General features: G+C 34.5%; 1 protein-coding gene across 1 annotated transcript in view; it reads right to left on the bottom strand.

Annotated features, from left to right (window-relative positions):
- Positions 1–5,781: 5,781 nt before the first annotated feature.
- Positions 5,782–25,277, bottom strand: part of GART (phosphoribosylglycinamide formyltransferase, phosphoribosylglycinamide synthetase, phosphoribosylaminoimidazole synthetase) — a 32,135-nt gene continuing 12,639 nt past the window's right edge. The window contains exons 11-23 of the mRNA XM_074214067.1: positions 25,027–25,195; positions 23,902–24,133; positions 21,887–21,981; positions 20,438–20,547; positions 19,905–20,103; positions 13,878–14,129; positions 13,322–13,474; positions 11,525–11,731; positions 10,897–11,037; positions 9,677–9,807; positions 7,466–7,607; positions 6,453–6,568; positions 5,782–6,347 (exon numbers count right to left, since the gene is read on the bottom strand). Coding sequence (XP_074070168.1) covers positions 6,156–6,347; positions 6,453–6,568; positions 7,466–7,607; positions 9,677–9,807; positions 10,897–11,037; positions 11,525–11,731; positions 13,322–13,474; positions 13,878–14,129; positions 19,905–20,103; positions 20,438–20,547; positions 21,887–21,981; positions 23,902–24,133; positions 25,027–25,195 — 2,139 coding nt within the window. The 3' untranslated portion in view covers positions 5,782–6,155. The remainder of the gene's footprint in view (positions 6,348–6,452; positions 6,569–7,465; positions 7,608–9,676; positions 9,808–10,896; positions 11,038–11,524; positions 11,732–13,321; positions 13,475–13,877; positions 14,130–19,904; positions 20,104–20,437; positions 20,548–21,886; positions 21,982–23,901; positions 24,134–25,026; positions 25,196–25,277) is intronic.

The raw sequence follows: 25,277 nt of genomic DNA, 5'->3' as shown, positions 1-25,277 counted from the left end.
ACCTAGCCACCCAAAATTCTGTAATCTTTAATGCAGTTAAATCTTGTTAAAGGGTAGAAGCCTCTTTGTTCTTGAGATGTAAATTGACCTCTATTGATTCATTGTTTAATGTAAAATTTGTATCCTCTCTTCTTATTCCCAGCCCCAACTTCCAACCTTCTATCTGGTTTTGGTCATGTAAGGGGGGAGGGATATCCCTTTTTGCCCTCAGTGCCCAGATAATGGGCAAGGCTACAAAACTTGGACCTCTGCTCAGGGCTGGTCCAGTCTCTGGCCCAGGCAGCTTCCCCTTTCTTTCTCTCCTTATCCCCCCCCCCCCCCCCATCTCCCAGGCAACCTCCCCAATCCGTGCTTGTTGACTCTCCAGGAGGAGCTAAGTTTTAACCTGTATACTTTGCAATAATTTATAATAAAACTCTCAGGGAGCACACAAATTCCTTTGTCTTCAAGTAACCCTATCTTTAATAGTCAACTCCAAATCCCATCAGCAACATTTGGCCCTGTGTTAGGTGATAGCACCAATAAATTCCTTTTATGTATTCAACAAACCTCAAGATAAGAAACATCTTGGATGAGAAAGCAATTCAATTGTTATCTGTAAAAATTTACTCTTCAGCTTAAGTGGGATTCTTGTTAATAGGAATTATAAGCATATATTATAAGACATGAGAGGATCATATTGTAAAACTATGTCATCTATGTGAAATCTCATTGATTTCTTAACTCAGGTTTTATTATTCTCTGTCCTTTCTCTATAAAATGCCCTCAGAATTTTGTATCAGGGTTAGAATTTGTAAGGATGCCATCCACTCATGGGTTTTTGGTAGGATCCTAGAGAACAAAACTTCATTTATAAAAGCTAACTTTATTTAATTTTTAGCCTAAGAAACTTATCGTTAACACATTTCAAGACAGTGCTAAGAACCTTGAAGCCTTAAGACTGAGGGCTGCTATTATGTTGGTTGTTGCTATTTCCTCAGGGCTTCCAAAGTCCTCAGAGGCCTTCTGAAAGGAGGATTCTTTTCTTGGTGCCTCCAGACATAACACATTATTGCATACAATGGCTCTGGTTGCATTAAATGTAGCACCTTGGCCAACTAGGCTCACACAGTCTTTGTTGGTGGTTCCATTCTCATTAGTCATAGATTTTTGTGTAATTTTGAGTGGAGTTACCACCGCAGTTTCTTCAGATTTTCTTATTTCATCTGGTTTGAATTTCAGGTTTTTGTAGTAATGTGGAAGTTGAATGGTTTTTGTCTTGTTTAGATGGCCATTTTGCCAGTCAATCAAGGTCTTATTTAAAAAAACAAAACAAAGCCCAAGGTCCACAAATCTTCATGTATTGAAAAGGTTCTGTTCTGATCTATCCAATTAAGCTTGTCTTTATATGTGATCAATTAGGAAGAGATCATCAACACATAAGTTGAAATGCTTAGTTATTAATGGACTACAAGTATGTATAAGTTTTCTTTCTTTTTTTTTAAAGTTTTAGTTTTTTTTTTTGCAAGGCAATGGGGTTAAGTGGCTTGCCCAAGGCCACGCAGCTAGGTAATCATTAAGTGTCTGAGACTGGATTTGAACTCAGGTACTCCTGACTCCAAGGCCAGTGCTCTATCCACTGCGCCACCTAGTTAGTTGCACCTATGCAATAGTTTTCTACAAGATTCTCTGCTAGTTCAGTGATTGAGGACAAGTCTGAAAGACTAGTGATGGGGCCAGCTAGGTGATGCTGGATGGAGCACCAGCCTGGAGTCAGAAGGAACCAAGTTCAAATCCGACCTTTTAACAATTGCCTAGCTATGTGCCTAGCTATGGGCAAGTTACTTAACCCCACTGCCTTAAAAAAAATTGCCAGCCATATCCAGTGAGAAACTATACTGTGGATAAAGCATGCTATTTTCAGTTTTTAAAACTTTTTTCTTCCTTTATATTAATTTTTCCCCTTTACCTCTGATTCTTCTTTCATGGCATGACTAATATGGTAATGTCAAACATGACTGCACATGCATAATCTATATCAAATTACTGTCATGAGGAGGAAGAAAAATAACATTAAAAAAAAGATTCATGGGTTGGCTAGGTGGCGCAGTAGATACAGCATCAGCCCTAGAATCAGGAGTTCCTGAGTTCAAATCTGACCTCAGACACTTAATAGTTACCTAGCTATGTGGCCTTAGGCAAGCCACTTAACCCCATTGCCTTGCCAAAAAAAAAAAACCCCTAAAAAAAAAGGTTCCTTGAGAGGAGGTGAATATTCTAAGTTGTACACAGGAAAATTCCAAAATATGATGCCCTGGATACAAAGAATTGTGAATATAGTTTATTTGTAATTAGAAAGTTTGTAATCTTTTATGCTGTTAAATTTTGTTAAAGTATAAAATCTTATCTGCTCCTGAGATGCAAATTGACTCGTTCTATTATAAATGTAAAATTTATAGTCTGCTCTGAACAACCCAATCCAACTCCTAGCTTCCAACTTTTTTATCCCAAGTAAGGGGGAGGGATTTCGCCTTTGTTCTCAGTACTCCAGATAATGTACAAGAATATAAAAACCTAGCCTAAATTCTCCGTCTCCCTCTCTCCTTATCTCTTTGTCCATCTGTCTCCCAACCTCACATAGCCTTTTGTCCTTCATAGTACTTCTGTCCTCAAAATGCCTGTTTCCAGGAGAAAAAGTTTTAGTCTGTATACTTTTGCAGCAATCTATAATAAATCCTGAGTAATTTTATATCCTAGGGAGTAAGTGAATTCATTCACTATTCAAGATCTCTTATTCTTCATTTGGCTATCCCAATTCTCACCAACTACATCCTGAGAATTGTGAGCTTTCCCAAAAAATCACTGTTGCCTTAGTCAGGATCTGTAAAATGATAAAAACACCTACTTTACAGCATTGTTGAGAGGATCAAATGTGATAACAAAAAGTAATGCATGTGGTAAACTTTAAGGCTCTTAAAAAATGCTATTTATAGGAGTCAAAACCTTGGTTTAGATTGGGAAAAGACAAAACACTGATTTTACAATCTTTTGGATAATTATCATATCAAAATAAATGGATGCCACAGTTCTAGGCTAAGGATGATTACAACCTCTAAACTAAGAAACACAAGAGTCAAAGTCCATGAGGGATAATTTTTTAAAATTAGTTTTTTTCACATTATTACAATAGTCTTGTTGTAACAGTAAATATAATCCCCACCTCCCTCCACAGATTCTCACAAAAAATAAAGTGAGGAAAAAAAATGTACTTCACCTTGTATTCAGATACTATCTGGTCTCTGGGATGGTTTGCATTCTTTATCATAAGTTCATCAGAGAAGTTATTTCAATAGTTTTCCCCCCACAGTTGCTGATAATGCTTGTCCTTCTTCCCAAAGATCAGGACATCAGGGAGGTGATACCACGGCAAGCACATGAATTGAATGTGAGGTGGGGGGATGCTGTGCTAAGTCACCAGCCTCACTTTCTCCTCCAGAATCATCTGGATTCAGTGACCAGAACAGAATTAGGATGATGGGGAAATGACCCTGGTTGCAAGGCAGTCAGGGTTAAGTGGCTTGTCCAAGGTCACATGCTAATGGTTACCAAGTCTGAGGCTGGATTCAAACTCCTGTCCTCTTGATTCCAAGGCCAGTGTGTTATACACTGTGCTATCTAGCTGCCCACAATTGCTATTGCTAACTGTATTTCCCTCCATTCTATTCCTTCCCACCTCCATTTATTCTTTCATCCTGTCCCTTCTAAAGTGTGTAGTTCTGACTACCCTTTTACAATCTTCCCTCATTTCTATCACCTACCCCCCCCCCCATATCCCTTCCTCTAGGTTGATTTTTTTTACCTTATTGTGTGTTACTTCCTCCATGAGAAGGTTCACACACACCTCTCCCTTACCTTTCCCCCTTCCACTCCATTGCAAATGTTTTTTCCTTGCCTCTTTTCATGAACTACTTTATCTTAGCCCATTCTACCTCTCCTTGCCATTTCTCCCAGTAAATTTCTTTACCCATTAACTCCATCTTTATATTATACTTTCAAAGTCAACTCCCTCTTATGTCTTGTCTATATATGCTCCTTCTAACTGCCCTAATGAGGTTATGTTATCAGTATCACCTTCCCCATGCAGGAATATTCATCATCAAGCTTTGTGTAGCTCTAGTTGTTTCAACAGGAAAGTTTGAAAGTCCCCTATTTCATTGAATTCCCCTGAAAGAGCATTGTTCAATTTAGCTGGGTAGCTGATTCTTGCCTATAATCCAAGTCATGAGAGAATTTTTTTAAAACAGAAATGCAAATTTTTAAAAATATATTTCTATCCATATGCACATGCCTATTTCCAAGTTATAAAATTTCTCTCCACCCTCCCTTCCCATCCCCCTCACCTCAGCAGGAGACAGGTTAGCATTTTATATACATGTTTTGACAGACATATTTACAAATTAAGTAATTTTTGGCATGAGGAATTAGGATTAAGGGAAAGGATACATAAAAGATAATTTTTATAAAGTTCATTAGATTCTGAAGGGTATTTTTTTAAAATTTTGATTTGTTTTTCTTCCTCATAGTCCATAGTCAATTTAATACAGTTGTCCTAGCTCTCTGTACTGCCAAGAGGATGAGGGAGAAATTTAAAGCAGTTTGAGGAAGAGATTTTGAACTCGGGTCCTCCTGACTCCAGGGCCGATGCTCTATCCATTTCGTCACCTAGCTGCCTGAGGAAGAGATTTTTAACTACAATTTATTAACTTGTTTAATTTGCTGAATGAAGGTGATATTAAAAAAAATGATAAAGATTAGAATGAAAGAAAATGAAATATGGGAAATTAAGGGGTCAAGGTAGTCATGTTAGATGGAATTTTTTTACCTTGCCTGACAAGGAATGAAAATACAATTCTTTGATGAGAGTGTGAATAATTATGTGAGATATGACAGAATTATTTTTTTTCAGCTTATGTATGCTAGAAACAAAAGGTACATTAAATATACAAATTAATGAAAAAGAGGCTAAATAAGACAAATGTTTTAAATCTCCATTCAACAAAATTCACATTTATGCTAAACAACTAAGTATTTAAAGAAATGTACATTTCCTTTTCATGATATTTTTATAACTATTTCCAGTTTTACTAACAAAAATCAACTAAATAAGGTTAGCTCTAAAAAATAAAACCTATGACAAAATGAATAGCAGCAGGATTTGGATGGGGGAGGGGGTTAGGGTAGAGTGGGAACCATTTCCCAATTCACTGTTTTTGGGCATTGATAGAATTATTTTTGTTTATTTCACATATGGAGAGCTTTATTAGGTGGGAAGCAGATTTTTCAGCAAAATACTAGTCTTATGCAATAGTAATTTTATTTTTTGTGGTCTTTCAATTCTTGAGAAATATATTTTCATTTCATTAAAAATTTCCCAGTTATATGTAACTAAAAATAGAAAAAAAAAGGTGTTTCACTTTACATTTAGCTTCCAACACTTCTTTCAATGGTAGAAGATAACATTTTTCATCCCAAGCCCTTCAGCAGTTGCACTACTCAAAACAGTTAAATCATTCACACTCCTACAACACTGTACAGTGTCCTTCTGGTTCTGCTCACTTCATTGGGAAAACAGTCATATTAAGTTTTTAGACCTTTTTTTTTCTGAAACTGTCCTGTTCTTATAGCATTATAGTTCCACTGCAACCAAGTAGTACAACTTATTCTGCTCATTTGATGGGCACCCCCTCAATTTCTAATTCTTTGCCAACATAAAAAGAAGAGCTATACCATTTTTGTTCATATGGATGATATATTACTCTTATGAGGTCTGTTAGTAAAGTATTAATTTTTATTATTACAATGATCTTGTGAAAGTAAACATAAACTCCCCTACCCCACAAAAGACAGAGAGAACTCAAGAGAAATGAAGTGAGGAGAAAAAAAAAGCGTACTTCAATCTGTGTTCAGATTCCATCAGCTCTGTCTCTGGGATGAATTGCCTTCTTTATCACAAGTCCACCAGGGAAGTTTTTTTTTACCAGTCACTATTACAAGTTGTAAAGAATTAATTTTTTAACACAAGTGTTAAGGGTTTCTGCTAGCTTGTATCTGAATACATGAAAATGACCACACTGGACAGATAAATCCAAATTCTTTCATCTTAAATTTATTGTGCTTTATTCCTCTTTACTCCAACAAATCTTTCCATTTTCTCCAAGTTTTACTGCACCACTGGCGACCAGCTGTAAAGCAGCAGGAAATGCTTTATGCTCTGCTATTTTTACTCTTTCTGATAAAGTTGCAACAGTGTCACCTCTCATCACTGGGACAGCTTCTTGAATAATGATTTGCCCAGAATCTACTTGTTCCTACAAAAAGAAAAACTGTTTTCAATATATCCAAAGCTAACTTAATACAAATTATCCATATAACCTTAAAGTAGTTCATTTTTTAGAAAATATAAACAGACTCACAGACACAAAATGTACTGTACAGCCAGTAATTCTGACTCCAACTTCAAGAACCTGCTCATGGGCATTTGAACCCTTAAAAGAAGGGAGCAAAGATGGGTGGATATTGATTATTTTACCTAGAAAAATATAAAGAACAAAAGAAAACAAAACAAAAAACTCTGGTTAGGGCTTAGACTTTCTATTTTCCTCATCTAGAAATTTAATGCTGACATAGATCAGGCCCTACCAGATGAAGGATAATTTTATACTAGTTACATCTTTTACCAACAACTATTAGTTCAATAGCTTTGAGTCACCTTTTTAAACAAATTCCAACAATCAAGGAACTTGTACTGTAATGGAGAAGCTAAATTATATAAACAAATTGTTACACACACACACACACTTCAGAGGAGGCTCCCCATATGAAGCCACCAAAAAAGGGGATCCTTGAAGGATGACAGCTATTTTAAAAGGAAGAGAAGGATTAAGTACTTGCTAATCACTTTTCAAATGTTTTATTTGATCCTCACAAAAAGCTTTTATTATTTATTATCCCCATTTTACAGGAAACTGAGGAATTCAGATGTTAAGTAATTTGCCCACGATTACTGAGACTGGATTTGAAGCCTTCCTGACTTCCCACCACACCATCTAGGGAGGCAGAGACTAGAGTCTGTGCAAAGTTATCCCAAATGTTTTGGTAGGTGAGCAGATGAAATGCTGAGTTCAAGGTCTGAGTACAAGATAGGACAATAAGTCTAGAAAGGAAGATATTTAGATAGAGTAAGATTACAAATTTCAAACCGTGGAATTTATAATTTATACTAGGGCAAAAGAAAAACTACAAGAAGTTCCTAAATAGTGGAATAACATGGCAAAACTTCTCAATTTATCCTAGTTTTAGAAAAGATAATATTTAGCAGAGCAAAAGAAAATGAATGAAAGCATCTAGTCCAGACATGACTAATGGAAAACCTAATACAACAGATTATCTTTTAGGTCGGCTAATAGTTGTTAAATAAACTGCTTACCATTCCATTTTTGGACAAAAGGTCCAGACAAAATTCTCATGAATCCTGCAAGACAGATCAGGTCAACAGAGAACTCTTCAAGGGTACGGTCAATTTCATTGTCAAATTCTGAACGGCTTTTATATAATTTGTGATTAATTACCTGTAAAATAAAAGATAGTACATAAAAAACCAATTGGAACAAGGGTATAGTCAAGTCATAAAAACAGACTTATTGTACTAAATAGGGTAAGTCATTGTACATCTATTATGGATAAAAATGAACTGTGGAGGCAGCTAGGTGGAGCAGTGGAATAGAGCACTGGCCTTGGAGTCAGGAGTACCTGGATTCAAATCCGACCTCAGGCACTTAATAATTACCCAGCTATGTGGGTTTGGGCAAGCCACTTAACCCCATTGCCTTGAAAAATCTAAAAAAAAAAAAAGAACTGTGGATATAAGGATGAAAAGGAACAGAATACTACTCAAAGTTCTCATCTAGATTAGATTGGAGGAATTAGAAAAAAAATTTGCACAAATAAGAATGGCTATGATATGGGGTAGAATGCAATGATGGTAAAGGTGAGATCCAGATAAGAAAATTCTAAGATCATTAATCTAGGGAAATTTGGCAAAGGAGAGATTCAGAGTATCCTATTTGAGTAGTCTTGAAGGGAAATGCATTTTAACAAGGAGAAATACAAATAATGGATATCTATACAGAATTTCAAAGGAACTTTACATATATTGACTCATCATAAATCCATCAGAGGAAGACATATTTTAGAACTGAATAAAGTAAAGGTAAGAGAAATTGACTTGCTCAAATTCTGAGTGTTAATGTCAGAGATGAATTTGAATCCAAGTCCTTCCTGATTATAAGTCTCTATCATATGATGCTAACAGAAGACATATGAAATATGAACCAAGTATGGGAGAATGCCTGGCATTTCCATGGAATGTGAATGAGAAAAAGAAGAGAAAATGAGAGAAATTATGGTTCTGGATTAGATGAGTTATGCATATGAGCATAAGCCCATGAACTGGACAGATGAACTAAAACTAGGATTTTTTTCTTTTTAGTGTACATATAAGAGGAAGTCTTTGAAGATTTTTAATCAGTAAAGCGAAGTGATCAGATATGTTTTTGGAAAGGGAGATGAGAAACAGCAATGAAGTTAAGTGAGCAGAATCAGGAGAATATTGTGTGTTGATCAAACTATGACCCACTTAGCTCTTCTCAGCAATACAGTGATCAAAGACAATTCCATAAGACTTGTGATGGAAATACCCACATTGAGAAAAAGAAATATAGAATCTGAATGCAGATCAATGCATACTGCTTTCACGTTTTAAAATTTGTTTTTCTTTTATTTTCTTGTATTTCCCCCCCCTTTTGTTCTGATTTCTTCTTTCACAATATGACCAATATGGAAATATGTTTAACATCATTGTACATATGTAAGCTACATCAAAATACTTGCTACCTTAGGATGGGGGTTGTAAGGGAGAATAAAATTTGGAACTCAGAATCTTACAAAAATGAATGCTGAAAACTCTATCTTTACATATAACTGGAAAATAAAATACTATTAACTAAAAAAAAATACATAAGTAATGCATGTGGTAAGGAGGATAGATAATTGAAATGTACTGAAGAGGATGGATACAGTGATTTCTTCAAGAGAGAGAGAAAAAAATAGATCTGAGAGTTTCAAAACAAACACAACCTGAATCAACACAACAGATTCAAAATCTTGGATTGCATTTTGAGAGACATAGGGTTGAGAATATGGCAAGTGATAGCTCACATATACCAATTCCTCTCTAAATCTTGTTGAGAAGGGAAGTAATAAGGCCAGACCTTTGTTTTAGGAATATATCTCTGGCATCTGTGTTGACTGGAGAAGAGAGATTTGAGAAAGGGAGACCAATTAGGAGACTGTTCCTACAGTTCTGATGAACCAGATGATGTTTTTCTGGAGTGGAGAGAAGGAATGGATGAAAGAGAAATACCTAGAACCTGCTTGGTTATGGGGGGAGAGAATGCCACTTGATAGATAACCCTACTAGGAAACAAATACGATTGACTGACTGGAAGGACAACCATAATACTTTGCCATTTTCCTTTTGCAGGAAAAGGAAACTTACTTTAGAGGACAGTTATAATAAAACATGAATAGCCTAAAAACATTAAAAAAAACCCCTCAATTCATGCTAAAATCAACCTACCTTAGTACGAATACCAGCATTTTCTGCTTTTGCTAGACCTGCCACTCCAGCTTTGTTAGAGATAACAACAACAATCTGTGCACAGCTGGTTGGTTCCTGAGTACTATCTATTAGGGCTTGGAGATTTGTGCCTGCAAAGAATGGAAAAAAATGCCAGTAAATCTATGATTCAAAACAATGTATGCAAATATAATCCTTGGTGCTCAAATAATAAGTTTGATTCAAAGTGTTCAAATACATAAAAACTCAAAACAAAATGAAAAGTTAAATGGTTGGATATGCCCTATATGTGTTATTGTAAAGGAAGTTTCAAAGGAAGTCACAAAGTTTTGGTCAATTTCATATAAAATGGGTGATTATTTTCTATTAGGTGCTAAATTAACACTTGAAGAAATGCTATCCAGGATACTGATTCCTGGCTCTTGGTTATTCCAGTCTGCTTGCTCATTTAACTGAAGAAACAATTTAGTGAATGATATTAAAATACTAGGAATATTTCACCCCTTATGTGTAAAACACACTTAGAATTGCGGATATGACTGGTAACTCCTCAGTTCTATTTTTTAAAAATATGTCTTTTATGTCTAAGTGTCATTATCAATCTGGAGCTTATTGTGGTGTGAGTTTCTGAACTTAATTTTGGCCAGACTGCTTTCCAAGAAATTTGTCAAATACTGAATTCTCAAAAATACGTAAATGACTAATGATGAACTCGTACTAAAAGATTTAATTTCTCTGAGCTTCATTTTCTCCATCTGTAAAATGAGTGGGGTCACATCAAGACTAGACTAGGAAACCAAGAGACTAGAATTATAATACTGGCTTTGCTACCAATAATTATGGGCGAATTACCAATTCTCTATAGATATTCAATTTCTCTGTTCTCTTTCTATTTGCAAAATTTCTATTTGATATATTAAAGCTATCTCTCAATTCAAGCACGCTGTCTACAAATGGTAAACAATTCCAAAGAAAAAATAGGCTGTAAATTCCTTTCTTCACAGTATAGCTAATAATAGTTTCTATACCACTATTATATACTACTAATCATAAAAAAATCTATTATTTTTAAAACACTCCCACAAAACCCTAAATTTGAAAGATTTGATATAAAATATTTCCCCCCCTTTTTTGCCAAGTTCTAAAATCTGTCAAATACAATATTCCTTTAGCTTTTAGTATTCTCAACTGTTTCAAATATAGAGGAAAATAAATCTCACCTGTTCCAGATATTAAGACAGCCACTTGAACCTTCTTTGTTTGTAAAACAAGGCAATCCTTTGAAGATTCTTTCACTAATGAGACTGGTCCGTTTATTTGCATTGTTTGAATCAGATGACTGACTTTCACACGAGAATAACCTTCATTTCAAAGACAAAACACAAAGGCAGAAAATTGATAAATTAGTAAGACTAACTAGAAATTAAAACTTATTTTTCAAAATAACTCTTCTTTTAAAACATTTTCTTTTGAAAAAATCAAGATGCTAACATTTAATTATATAAGCATTACAACCAATAACACCTGCATCAAATGTGTTAGGCTGTACAAATATTTAATAACAACGGAGACTGTTCCTAGTAGGCATTTTTATCATTAGAAGACATTAAGTGCCATTAGTTCTTTCACTAATGTTTTAATGGATGGTAGTTTTAAAATGTAATATCCCAAATCTAGTATTGATAGTAGTTGTTCACAGTCATAAATTTAACATAGTATCCATGTGCTAGTCACATGCTTAAGAAGTTAATGATAAATTTTTTTTGAATTATTTACTTTCATTCTTATTGATAAGATTGCAGAGACTTCTACATTAACAGAATAGAATAACAAATTTAAAGATAAAACCTGTAGGACAAGAAACTACATTCCCGATTATCCAGGCTTCTTCCTTTTGTTGATGTACATCTTTTAGAACTTTCTCTGCCAGCTCTTTCTGTACCACCAAGACAGCCCCAATTCCACAATTAAATGTCTTAGCCATTTCCTCTTCTGAGAGATGTCCTTCATGCTGAAGCCATGAGAATATTCTAGGGATCTTCCAGCATCGAGCATCTGGCAACAGGTTAGACATTCCCCTCCAGATTAGTGTTTCACACATAAAATATGGAAAATTTATAATAAGATTTGTTAGGATTACTTAAAAGGAAGCATAAAGTACTCCTCAGATTAGCATTTAAAGCATTTGCACTCTTGGTGCCAGGTTACTGTTCAAGCACACTTAGTGTTTCATTTCTTAGCTGTACTTAACTTCAAAGACATGCTAAACCTAAATGTCACCCTGAATTTAAAATAAAAGCTATTAGAATTCTTAATTCATAATACTGGATGGGGAATGATGTATAACAAAGTCAGAATGACATGGCAAAATCTACACATTACCAGAATTATATAGGAAAGACTGAGAGCTTAAATAGGAGGCTGTTGCCCACCAAGAAATGAGGATGAAGGCCTAAACTAAGAAAGATGGCAATTACATGATTAGAAAAAAGGGGAAGGAAGCAAAAGACATTGTAGAGTTAGAAATGGCAAGATTTAGCAATTAAAAATGGAGTCCAGTAAGGCAGGAGTTAATGAGGAGTTGAAGAGCTTGCTAAGACATAAAATTTTAGAAGTTCAAAAGAATGGTGATTTGGGGCCAATGAGAGAATTGAGAGCAACAGTGGCAGATCACATTTTCTAGGTATTTGGCAATGAAAGGGAGAAAAGACAAAGGATGATATGGTCTAGTGAGAGACGGGGGGGGGGCAATCTCCTGGAGAAAATGGGGGTATGATACTGAGGGGGTAAGGTGGCATGGAAGGCTTGAGAGAATATTTGGAATAGTTTCTGTGAAGAGTAAGATTAAAACTACTGTTTTGCTATAGTGAGGGTCCAGTTGAGACTTGTTAACATAAATCTGAATTGAGTCACAATATGACATCTTTAAGTTCCATTCAGTAACACACGAAGAAGTGGAGGGTGGGATAATTCAGGTTTAAGATCTGGCAAGGAATTCTACAGAGGAGGACAGCATGGAACTGAATGTGATTAATTCTAGGGTCAAGACAGATATAAGGGAGAGAAGTGAAATTAAAGAACAAGCTAGCTTAAGAATTCCCAAAAGGTTGGAATCTTGGGAAGGAGAGGGGCTTCTTAGTTCCCCTAAGCAGGCTATTCTATTTAGTTCCAGGTATCCTCTTCCATTACTTACAGCTCTAGAATAATAGGTGATTAGAAAGAGGAACTATTGGGATAAAGTGACCAGCATTGTGTGCAGTTGAGGTAGGGAAAGAGTAGGTCATGGATTTGTCCAACGGGACCTTGTTTTATGTCAACAATAAAAAATGGGAACACACCCAAAAAATATACTCTAGAAGCATGATGGAGGGGAATGAATTCTGTTGCTTTGGCAAAAAAAGTTTAAGGAAAAAAAAGTCAAGCTATTTTTTGACAAATTCCCAATTTATGTTATGGTTTATCTATTTCCAACAAAATACACAAATTATTTAAAAAATAAAATAAATTTGAAGTTCCTTGGAATAGATCAAATGGGAAGCTAACTGTAAAAAAAAAACTACATCATAAAACACCATGAAATTCTCAAGAAAAGAAAGATTACATATCTACCAGCTCATACTTGAAAAACAGTGCTATTTTTCTTACCCAAATCTACCCCAAGTTTCTCCGGAAGAACTCTAGGGATGTTTTCAAGTAATCCACCTCCAGTAATATGGGCAAAGGCCTTAACATTCCCTGAACGAAGAACAGGTAACAATGTTCGGCTATAGATTTTGGTTGGATTTAACAACAGTTCCCCTGCAAGAATGAAATACAAGATAGTCCCATTTAAATACTAAAATATAAGACAGGTGAACTATAAGAATGTTAAATAAAAAGTTCTTCTGAAATGAGAGTTTTTTTCATATTATAAACCCACCAGTTTAAGAATAAATTCATCATAATTAAATTACATAAGAAAGTGTTCATTCAAATTTTTAATATTAGTCATCAGCATTATTGTACTCAGGGTTAGCTAGGTGGCACAGCAGTGGAGAGAGCACCAGCCTTGGAGCCAGGAGGACCTGAGTTCAAATTCAGTCTCAGATACTTAATAATTACCTAGCTGTGTGACCTTGGTTAAGTCTCTTAACCCCATTGCCTTGCAAAAAAGCAAAAACAGAACAAAAAAGCAAAAAAACCTTATTTTACAGCAATTTACCTAGAGTTTGATTACCACACCCATCAGGTGCTAAAGAGGAGAACTGAAGGGAAGAATTTTCTACAATCTTCCTTACAAGGCTGAATCCATTACTGTGTATACCAGAAGAAGCTATTCCAATGATAACATCCCCCTCAGTGATTCTGTCCAGTTGAGGGAGCTTTTGATCCCGCTCCATGGCACCAACAGCAAAACCTGCAAGGTCATATTCTCCAGGAGGATACACACCAGGCATTTCAGCTGTCTCACCACCTGATTAAATGGACATGGAAAGATAATCTTAATCATTTCAGGAAATACTTATAAGTGACTACCTTGCCATTTATAATCAATTATATATAACTACCCAAAGGGTTAAACAAATATTATATCATTTGCTTAATTATGAAATACTTGCAAATATTAGAAAATTTAAGAAACTTAACTCTTAGGTATCAAACACTTTGCTAGGCACTGGAAATATAAAAACATATAATATAGTCCCTGCTTCTAAAGAGTTCACGTTCTATGGAGAAATGAAAGGACCAGAGGTAAACAAACAAAAAAAAAGTATACAAAACTCACAAAAATCATTTCTGGGGGAGAGGGCACTGGTAACTAAAAGAAAATCAGGAAAATTCTCATTCAAGCAGTATGTGGTAGATACACTAAGCCTTGATGAAGCCAAGGACTGACATGAGACAGAGGTGAAAAAGGAGTGAATTTCTAGAATGGGCACCTATTTAAGGCATATAGACAGAAAATAAAGTAAACTACAAAGATTAGCAATCCTCTTGACTCCAAGGCCAGTGCTGTATCCACTGCACCAGTTGTAGCTGAATCTCCACAACTCCTTTTAAGGTATTGCAAAAGGTTTATTTTTATTTTTTTAATTTATTTTAGGTTTCTGCAAGGCAAATGGGGTTAAGTGGCTTGCCCAAGACCACACAGCTAGGTAATTAAGTGTCTGGGACTGGATTTGAACCCAGGTACTACTGACTCCAGGGCAGGTGCTTTATCCACTGAGCCACCTAGCCGCCTCAAAAGGTTTATTTTAAAAAGCAGAACCTATGCATTTCAATACTTTAAAGTTTAATAATTGTCACTGATACTATTTAGAAACTGATAATGTAGGGGTGGCTAGGTGCAGTGGATAGAGCACTAGCCCTGCATTCAGGAGGACATGAGTTCAAATCCTACCTCAGACACTTAAAAATTACCTAGTGGTGTGACCTTGGGCAAGTCACTTAACTCCATTGCCATGTTATAACAAACTATATGAGGAAAACAACAATCTAGAATATCAAGGGAAATGATGAAAAGAACAAGGGAAATAGCATCTCCAAATCTCAAATTATATTATAAAGCAGCAGCCATCAAATGATTTGGTATTGATTAAAGAAAAGGAGATATAGATCAAAGGAACAGAGGAGAGGAGAATCAATCAGAAATACAGAAGTTCAATAACTCAATGTTTGATAAAGTAGAAAGCATTAATTACCCAGGGGGGAAAAATACTCTGTGATAAAAACTGCTGAGAGAACTAGAAAGCAGTCAAGTGGAAAATAGCCTTAGAACAAACCATAGACCATATTTCATAACATGTTCTAAAAGGGTGACCTTAACATTAAAGATCATACAATTAAAAATTTTGAAGAGAACAAATTCACATATCTCTTATAACTTTGGCTAGATATATCCTTAAGCAGGTGAGTGGCAAAATTTAAATAGATAATTGATCACATGAAACTGCAAAATGTCTGCAAAGACAAAATTAACACATCTAGGATAAGGGAAGTACTTGGTCAAATAGGAAAAAAGTCAGTACACCAAATTTCTCAGTTAAAGATTTTGAATTCAAAATCAATCTATCTATATCTATCCATCTATGTTTAGTCAACAATGGCCACTGGCCACATTTTTATGACTAATAGCCATTAATGAGAATAGCCAATATTCAGTCATACATGTTCAGTCATGCAAAATATATTACCATATTGGTCATGTTGAGAAAAAGATCCCCCCCAAAAAGAGAAAGAGAACTGATCCAAAAGGTAAACAGAAATACAAAGAAAAATTTAGAAAGTGGAAAAATAGTATGCTTTTATCTGCATTCACACTCCATTAGTACTTTGGAGGTACATTTCTAGCCACTGAACATGCATAATAGAATAATGGCAAATAAAGTCAAAGGATATGAACAAATAGTTCTTAAAAGAACTGCAAAATATTTACAACCACTTGAAAGAATGCTCCAGGGCAATAATAGAGAGAAATGAAAATTTTAAAAAACCCTGGGATGATTTCACTGCACATCCTGTATATGTACAAAGATGATAACAAATAGCAACAGTGAAAGCTGGAGAAGGTATGAAATGAATAAGTATGTTAAATATTTTTTGGATGCTTTTCTTTTTTTGGCATGGCAATGGGGTATTGACTAACTGCCTAAAATATTGTTAATGGACTTGTAAAATGATATAATCATATTGGAAAGAAATATGGATTTATTTAAATGGAATGAAGAGATAAAAATGTCCCTATCCTTTGAATCAGAGACTGTGTTACTGGGCTTGTATTGCAAGGGAGCCATCTATTAGAAGAAAGTTCCCAAGTACACCAAAATATATATAGCAGCACTTTTGTTTTAGCGAAGTATAGTAAACAAAGTAGATAACCACCAACAGGGAAATGACTAAACAAAATGTGGTATGTGAAAGTAAGGAAATACTGCTATGCTATAAATGATGCATGTCAGGGGATTATCTATCAATTGGGGAATGGCTGAATGATTTGAGGTATATGGCTGAAATGGAATATTATTGTGCTATAATAATGAACAGGCAGATTTCAGAAAAACCTGGAAAGTGAGATGGACTGATACAAAGTGAAGTGAACACTGTACAAAATTAACAGCAGTACTATACAATGATTAACTATGTGAATGACCTAGCTATTCTCAGTAAAACAATGATCCAACACAATTCTAAATGTCTCATGATGAAAAATCCTACCCACCTCCAAAGTACTGATGGAGTGTGAATGCAGATCAAAACAAACTCTTTTTCTATTTTTTAATATTTTTGTTTTTCTTTATTTCCCCTTTGGATTGATCTTTCACAAAATGACTAATATGGTAATATGTTTTACAATGACCAAACATGTATAACCCATAACAAATGGTTTATATCTTAGGGGGTTGGAAGGGAAAAAATTTGGAACTCAAACTTAAAAAAGATTATATATATATATATATATATATATATATATATATATATATATATATATATATATATATATATATATAAAGCATGGAAAGATCTTTGTGAAATGGTATAGTGAAGTCAGGAGAACCAAGAAAATAAATACAATTACTACAATATTTAAGTGGAAATAACAATGATAAAAATGTTTTGTTATATGGGTTGGCTCTCTGGGAGGGTGAAGTAGAGGGATACTATGATGATGGAAAAGATAGAGGATATCAACAAAACTATCTTGAATTAAGATGTAGATGTTATGCTTGCTAAATTTCTCAACTCAGGATCCAAAATTATCAAAACAATATGATTATATTATTTTACAAATCCATTAACAATATTTTAGGCAATTAGGTGGTGCATTGGATAAAGCATTGGCCCTGGAGTCAGAAGGACCGAGTTCAAATGTGGCCTCAGATAATTAATACTGAGCTGTATGACATTGGGCAAGTCACAATCTCATTTGTTGGGATTATTGATCTGAATCTAAAAAAAGGCTCTTTTAGTTTGTTTCATAACTTCAGAGTTGAATTGTAGTGAATGAAGAGCTAAAATTTGCAGTAGGCAAGTTCTGGCTGTAATTTCACACACTAATAGTGAGTATAAACAGATCACTTAACTTTTTATCTCAGTCTCAGTGTTCTCACCTATGAAGTAGAAATTATAGCACCAACCATATCTATATGCATGCATATATATATATATACACACACACACACATATACATATTCAGCAAAACCTATAAATACCATATTAACACTAGCTATTACCTTTGACTCTTCACTCAAACTTTTTCTGAGTCTTTATCTCAACCTCATAATCAATAAGTCATATCTTATTAGTCTTACATCAATATCCCTGGTATTTATTCCTTTTTTTTCTGATCACTTAGTTCAGATCACTCTGGTTCAGAAGGTTTTTACTCTTCAACAGGACTATAATAGACTACCACTTCTACTTGAATTTACGGTATTGGTCCTATCTCTTTCCAAACCATTCTCTAAAGAGCTGCCAAAGTAATTTTCTGATTATGTAACTCTCCTTCCTTTTTAACGGTTTCCAGTGGCTTCCTCCTGCCTTGAGATGAAATGTAAATTCTTTGGTGTTTGGTATTTATGGGCCTTGACAATATATCTACAGCCAGTCTTTCAATATGAAGTCTACATTCTGGAAAAAGTGACACTCTCCAGTTTATTTATCTTCTAAAACTGTTTCTCAAAATTAAGTACATTAATCCAAAAGAAGACAAAGTAAAAGAGTGTTACATTTCCTTATTTCTAAAAGCTATGTCTATTGATATATCTCAGGACTGCATTGTTTTTGGGATGCTATATCTTATTGTTGAATCACAATAAGCTTTGATGTTCCTGTGTGTATTTTACTGTTTGCGTTTTATATAGATAGGATTTACTGAATCTTACTACATGTGCTAGATATAGTGCTAAATGACGTCTAAGTACAACAATTTCATACTTGTTGAATGTCATTTTTTTTTTTAGGTTTTTGCAAGGCAAAATGGGGTTAAGTGGCTTGCCCAAGGCCACACAGCTAGGTAATTATTAAGTGTCTGAGACCGGATTTGAACCCAGGTACTCCTGACTCAAGGGCCGGCGCTCTATCCACTGCACCACCTAGCCGCCCCGAATGTCATTTTTTAGATCTAAATTTCTGTGAAAAGAAAACTGGAGGTTTCAGTGAACTGAAAGGTTAAATTTAGGCCAAGAGGACAGAATGGCAGTCCAAAAAAAAAAAACCCTAATGATTCTTGACTCCAGTTGTCTAGAAGGAGAGACAGAATCCCAATATATCTTTGTCTATGGTAACATCTAGAATAATGTTTGGTTGCCTTGCTTTAGAATGCACAGGAACATATTAACAAGCTTGATGGTCACTTATTAGAGATGATGAATCAGACTAGACAATATGCTTCTAGACTATATGACTACTTATTCCTATCTTGAGGATCCATGAGAGAAACAGAATGAAAAAAAAAATTGAGTAAAAAGTGGTTGGTATGGCTCTGAAAGTATTAATGATAAGTGAGTGAGGACAACAACTAAACAACTTTCATAAAGCAGTCTGATAGTAATTCTCTAGTTAACAACAAGACAGGCAAGGAAGATAATAAACTTCAATAAGGTTTGATTTCAAATACAATCTTTCCCCCACCCTCCACTGTACATGAAAATATTCACATTTTAAAAAAAGTAAATACAGAAAGCAAGAAGTACAATAGAAATAAGTTGTCTTCTGAACCAAAGATCTGGGGTCAAGTTCAGCTTCAGATCTATGCTAGCAGTGTAACCCTGGCTACATCAGTTCAACTTGACCTGCCTCAGAGAAGGCACTAATCTGTATTGGTAAAGGTACAGATCTAGCTAAAAAAAATAACGCTCAAGGAGTTTATTTTTGATACTAGAGGCAATATAGGTGGAAAAGTCATTTTGATATTATGGGACTGGAATGGAGAGAGACGAGACAAGAAATCACTTAGGGGGGCTATCACAAGCAAGATGTGATAAAATGGTAGACTCTGGATGTAGAACATTGAAGATGCTTATTTCACTTTGTTTCTTATTTTCCATAAACTCCTCATGTGATATGAAATGCTAGATAAAATGAAAAGGTAGGCATTAGGTAGGCATTTTGGATGACATTCCATCGATCAAAGGAAATGTAATGTTAAGGGTTAGGAGTGTCACTGAGAAGTGACAGTGATGATCTTTGAAAAATCAAAAACATCAATAAAAAACTTTAAAAGCCTGTTTCATATGAAATATCAACATACCCAAAAGAGCACATCCTGCTTTTTCACATGCTTTTGCTATACCAGCAATCACAATTTCAGCTGTACCGACATCAAGTTTTCCACAGGAAAAATAATCAAGAAAGAATAGAGGCTCTGCTCCTTGAGCCAAAATATCATTGACACACATTGCAACCAAATCTTGACCAATAGTATCATGTTTATTGCATTGTTGGGCAATCTGAAGAGAAATAATACAGAGCCCTTGTTATGATCTAAAAGAATAAACAATAAGCTGTTTGCATAAGAAAAAATAGAAATTGATAAAGAGCTGTTCCAAAGAGTCTTACACAAAAATGATAAAAGCTCCACAAGTGAACTGCTGACCAAGTGCCCCCCTCATTTATTACCTACCTTTCACCATTAATAATTCTTTTATTAAGCCTTAAGTACATAGATAATATACCTTACTAAAATATGTGGCATGCCATTTAAAAAAAATAACTCATGATAGGAAAAATGAGTCAAACATCCTATATAGGCTTTTATGAATTCCTAATCTTTGAACTGATTACCTTTAATTTGGTTCCAACTCCATCTGTTCCAGATGCCAGAAGAGGATCTTTAAAACCAGCTGCTTTCAAGTCAAAGAGACCAGCAAATCCTCCAAGGTCTCCATTACATCCTATCAAACAGAAAAACAATGCTTTAAAAACAAAGGAATGGGGAAGCTAGGTGGGGCAGTGGATAGAGGCCTAGAGACAGAAGGACCAGAGTTCAAACCCAGCCTCAGACACTTAATAATCACCTAGTTGTGTGACTGTCTTTTTTTTTTGAGTTGTGTGACTCTAGGCAAGTCCCTTATTTTCCCTTCTGATTCTCTAGACTTTATTTTGCTTTTAGTTATCTTCATTTATTTTATGGTATTTGCTTTTTCTATTTATTTCATTCTGCATTATTTCATTCACATCTTTCCACATCTCTCTGAACTTCACATTAATAATGTCTCCATTCATTATTCCACAGTTTTAAGTCATTTCCTGTTTGAGGTTGACAGCTGTGAGGAAAACTGTTTCATCCTAAAATATGGTCTGAGTTTTCTATTACAAACAGAATGTTGTGCTTAATGGAGTATGATTTTGCAGTACAAATAACAATTTGTACTTTTTCATTCTAGATGAAAATTTTCTACTATAATACAAGAACACTACATCATGAAGTAAGGCATATTCAGTATTTTCATTTCCAATAGCAACTAATCATAGGATGTAGTGTAAAATATGTTGTAACAGGACAAATAATTGGCCTGATTTTTTTTAACTTTACAAGAGTAAAAAGACCTATTTGTATTGAATAGGTAGCTGCCTTTTATACTGCCTTTATTTCTTCTAGTAGTATTAATCTGAAATTTTTTAAATTTTTTTTTTTTTTTGCAAGGCAAATGGGGTTAAGTGGCTTGCCCAAGGCCACACAGCTAGGTAATTATTAAGTGTCTGAGACCGGATTTGAACCCAGGTACTCCTGACTCCAGGGCCGGTACTTTATCCACTGCGTCACCTAGCCGCCCCAAATCTGAAATATTTCTAAGTGTAAAATGAAGAGATGATCAATATGATTATTATCACACAAATTGTGATATATAAATGTAATATTATTGTGCTATAAAAAATGAGGAATTTATAAACAGAAAGACTGGTATGAGTTATATTTCATATACATGGGAAAAAAAGCACCCATAACAATGAGTTGAATGCTGTTTAATTACCAAACTAGAACTGAAAAAATAGACAAGAAAGCTATATCCTTTCAGAAGAGATGGGACTGTTGATGTGAAATATTGCATAAACTAAGATGAGATTCTGGTGACAGGTATTTCTGTTTAACTTTTATTTTGCTATAGCATTTCATTTTGTGGGATATAAATCCAGATTTTATGTGCCATAAAAAACCCAGAGTAATCAATAAAATATATTTAAATGAGTACATAAGTTATTAAAGATCCACAAAGATAGGTTTTGGCTTACCAGATCTAGAGGTGGCTTTAGCTAAAGGTTTAATTTTCTTAACCAGTTCATTGCCAGCTGCAATATCCACTCCACTTTCTTTGTAAGTCAGACCTCTAAAACATTAAAAAAGTTAAACTATAATTTATCTGTTAGGGTTAATTATTTCACCATAACACATTAACATGCATAAATGTATGAATGTAATTTGGGATTATTAGTCAATCAACTTAGCAACAAGTAGTTTAATATCTATGTTGCTCATCACTGTTAGGCACTAAGGATGCAAATACAAAGAATAAAATAATCCCTAATCAGAGAGATATTTTAGAATGTGGGTCAGTTATAGCTTAGACTAATGAACTACAAAGAAAATTCCCAAATAAAAATGAGGCCTTGAACAACTAAATTGGTTAAGTACTTTGGTACTTGTGATATTATATAAATTCATCAATTTTCAGTTTCATCAGATAGATTATAGCAGAAAAGAATAAAATAAAATTTGTGAAAAAGTAAAACAATGTTTACTGATATTATTTCTTTTTAAACACATTACTTTAATAATACAGGTAGCTTGGTATAGTGGATAAAATTCTAAACTTAATAGTCAGCAGGCCTGGGTTCAAATACAAACTCAAGCACTTCCTTGACAAATAGGTTTATAGCTTTTAGAAATGGAAGTCACTTGGTTCAACACCCTCACTTTACAGATGAGGAAACTGAGGCTGGCAGAGGTGAAGTGACATGTCCAGGGTTAAACAGCTCTAAATGTCAGAGACAAAATTTAAACTTGGGGTTTTCCAACCCCAGTACCATATTTCTTACTTTACCTATCTTACAGGGTTATTGAGAATACTCTCTCTCTCTCTCTCTCTCTTTATATATATATATATATATATATATATATATATATATGGTTGCTATAAAAATGTGTTCTTAATTATTGGATATGGCACATGACTACTTATGATATTCAGTTGGTGGGACTCTCAAAAGTGATTAAGCAGATTTTCATTCGAAATGCCATCCAGAATGATAAAAGTTGGACTATCAGCCCCATTCTTTAAAAAGGGGAATGAAGAAAAAATAAGGCTTGGCATCTGAGGTGACAATGATCTAAAATATCTACTGAGCCTCGCCAGAAATAGTATGCCATGGTAGAAGTAGAGTTTGCATGCAGATTAATTTGAATTATCAAAGGGACAGACAGGCAAAACAAGAAAAAAAATCATGAAAACCTTCAACTCTCTCAAACACTATTTATAATTAAAGAGACCATGATGGAATTAAATTGAATGAAATAAAACAACAATAATGGAAACACATCTTCAATACTGGTTATGGCATTGGGGAAACAAGGAGAAAGATATCCTTTCTTGGAGTTTGTTCCAGGAAGTATAATACAGATTTCTGGCAATCAAGTAAGATTGTATTAAAACCTGGGGAAAACTGCCAGTTCAAAATAGTGTCTATTAAAATATGAATTAGTCATATGCTATGTATAATTTTAAAAATAAGGATACATACCAAGATTTTTAACAAGTTTATTGTTTTCACAGGATAACTGCACAGTACAGTGATCAAATCAAAAGAAATTTACATTAACTTGCAGATATAATGGACAACATTGGTAACATTTAAATACAATTAGTGATGATGTCCCTCAATAAGACAGAGGCATAAAATCAAAACCATTATAGATATTAAAACAAACACAAAAAATAGACCATTATTTTTTGATCCTTAAATAATCTCCTAACAAACGGGAAAGTACCAATAAGATTATTCTACTCAGTTTGAGATCTGCTGTATCCAAGTTTGGTTCAAAGCAGTTCATAATGGTTTTATTCCACAGAAGTAAATAAAAAAAAAATCTTAAATTGGGATCTAAATTAGCCTAGTTTAAGGAAACAACACTAATCCTATACTTGTTGGTATAAGATAAAATGCTCACTGACTGGTATACTTAAGTAAAATATTAGCAACAATCAATGTAGGTTAGGGCTGAGTTTATTATTTCTCTAACAATATTTTACCTGGACTGTTTTAGGAAAGAGATAGCTCGGTAGCCGATGTCTTTTCTATAAACTGCTCCTTCAAATTTTATAACAGTTATTCCTTTATTGGCTTCTTCAAGGGCTGACATTAGATCTTTTTGGATGGCTGTTACCGTGAGTACTCTACCACCATTAGTTACTACTTTATCCTCTTTCAGGGCTGTGCCTGCTTGGAACACCTCCAGGCCTAAAGCTTTAGCCTCAGGAATTCCTAGAAGAGATGACATTTATACAAATCATGTAACATGTCATGACAAGAAAAAGATAAATTAAAATGCCAAATCTAGATTACATGGTTGTATTTAGATAAAGGGATATTTGGATCTATTCACAGTCTGGATCTAACTTACCTAGCAAAGATTATTACATTCCTTTCCACATTCTACAGTATAGCCATACTGGCCTTCTTACTACTTCTTTCCCACAATTTTATCTCCCACACTTAGAAGATACTCTCCTTTCCCATTTCTACCTTATACATATCCTCTCTTCAAGTCACAACTCTTATATATGCCAAACTTATATAGACTGTTCTAAATGCTGGGTGCCCTTCTTCCTAAACTACTGTTTTGACTACTTGGTAGTGATTCTATAAGTATTTGTCACCTCAGTTAGAGGAGTAGTAACTGGTTGTTTCATCTACCATATTTGCAGAGTTTGTGCATGTGTAGGCGAGTACACAGTAGTTGTTTAACAAATGCTGATGGAGTACTCATTAAGGGGCTGTGTGCACTCATAACATAGAAGTTTCTGAGTAGAGAGGACCTTTTGCACCAGGACAGAAGGGGGCTATTGCAAATGATAGTCTCAGATATGTTTTAATACCCCATGACTAGGCTGTTAGATGACAGAAAGTTTTTAAAATAAAATTTATGAAGTCTCTGTCTCAGTTCTCTTTGTGAACTATACTGGAGGTGGAAGGTCATACTGAAACACAAACCTAAAGAAAATTACAGTTAATTTAACTGTTAATTTAATATTAGTTAAAATTATAAAAATATTTGTGAATTCCTTGCAACCATGAGAATAGCCAATCCTAGAAAAGACACAAGAAAGTTGTGTTTGCCACCATTAAGGTCAGCATAAAACAGAAGCCAGAGTTACCTGTTATCTCCATGCCTTTGGTATAATTTGCTGGATAACCTTTACTCGCCATGACAACAGTTACAGCAGCACAATCTTCAAGCCAGACTGGCAGAGAAGTAGAAAGCTGACCATCTAAAACTGACTGAATTACTTCATAAAAATCACTTTTAAGAAGTGGAAGAATTACCTAGAAAAACATAGTACAGAGAGGTTAAAAGATTAATTTTAATACTTCCAAAAAATCATATTATTAATTGAAATAGTAGGAA

This window comes from Macrotis lagotis, chromosome 1 (genome assembly GCF_037893015.1).
Source record: "Macrotis lagotis isolate mMagLag1 chromosome 1, bilby.v1.9.chrom.fasta, whole genome shotgun sequence".
Classification (NCBI taxonomy): Eukaryota; Metazoa; Chordata; class Mammalia; order Peramelemorphia; family Peramelidae; genus Macrotis; species Macrotis lagotis.
The sequence above is the reverse complement of the archived record's forward strand: the minus strand, read 5'-3'. Positions and strand labels throughout refer to the sequence as shown.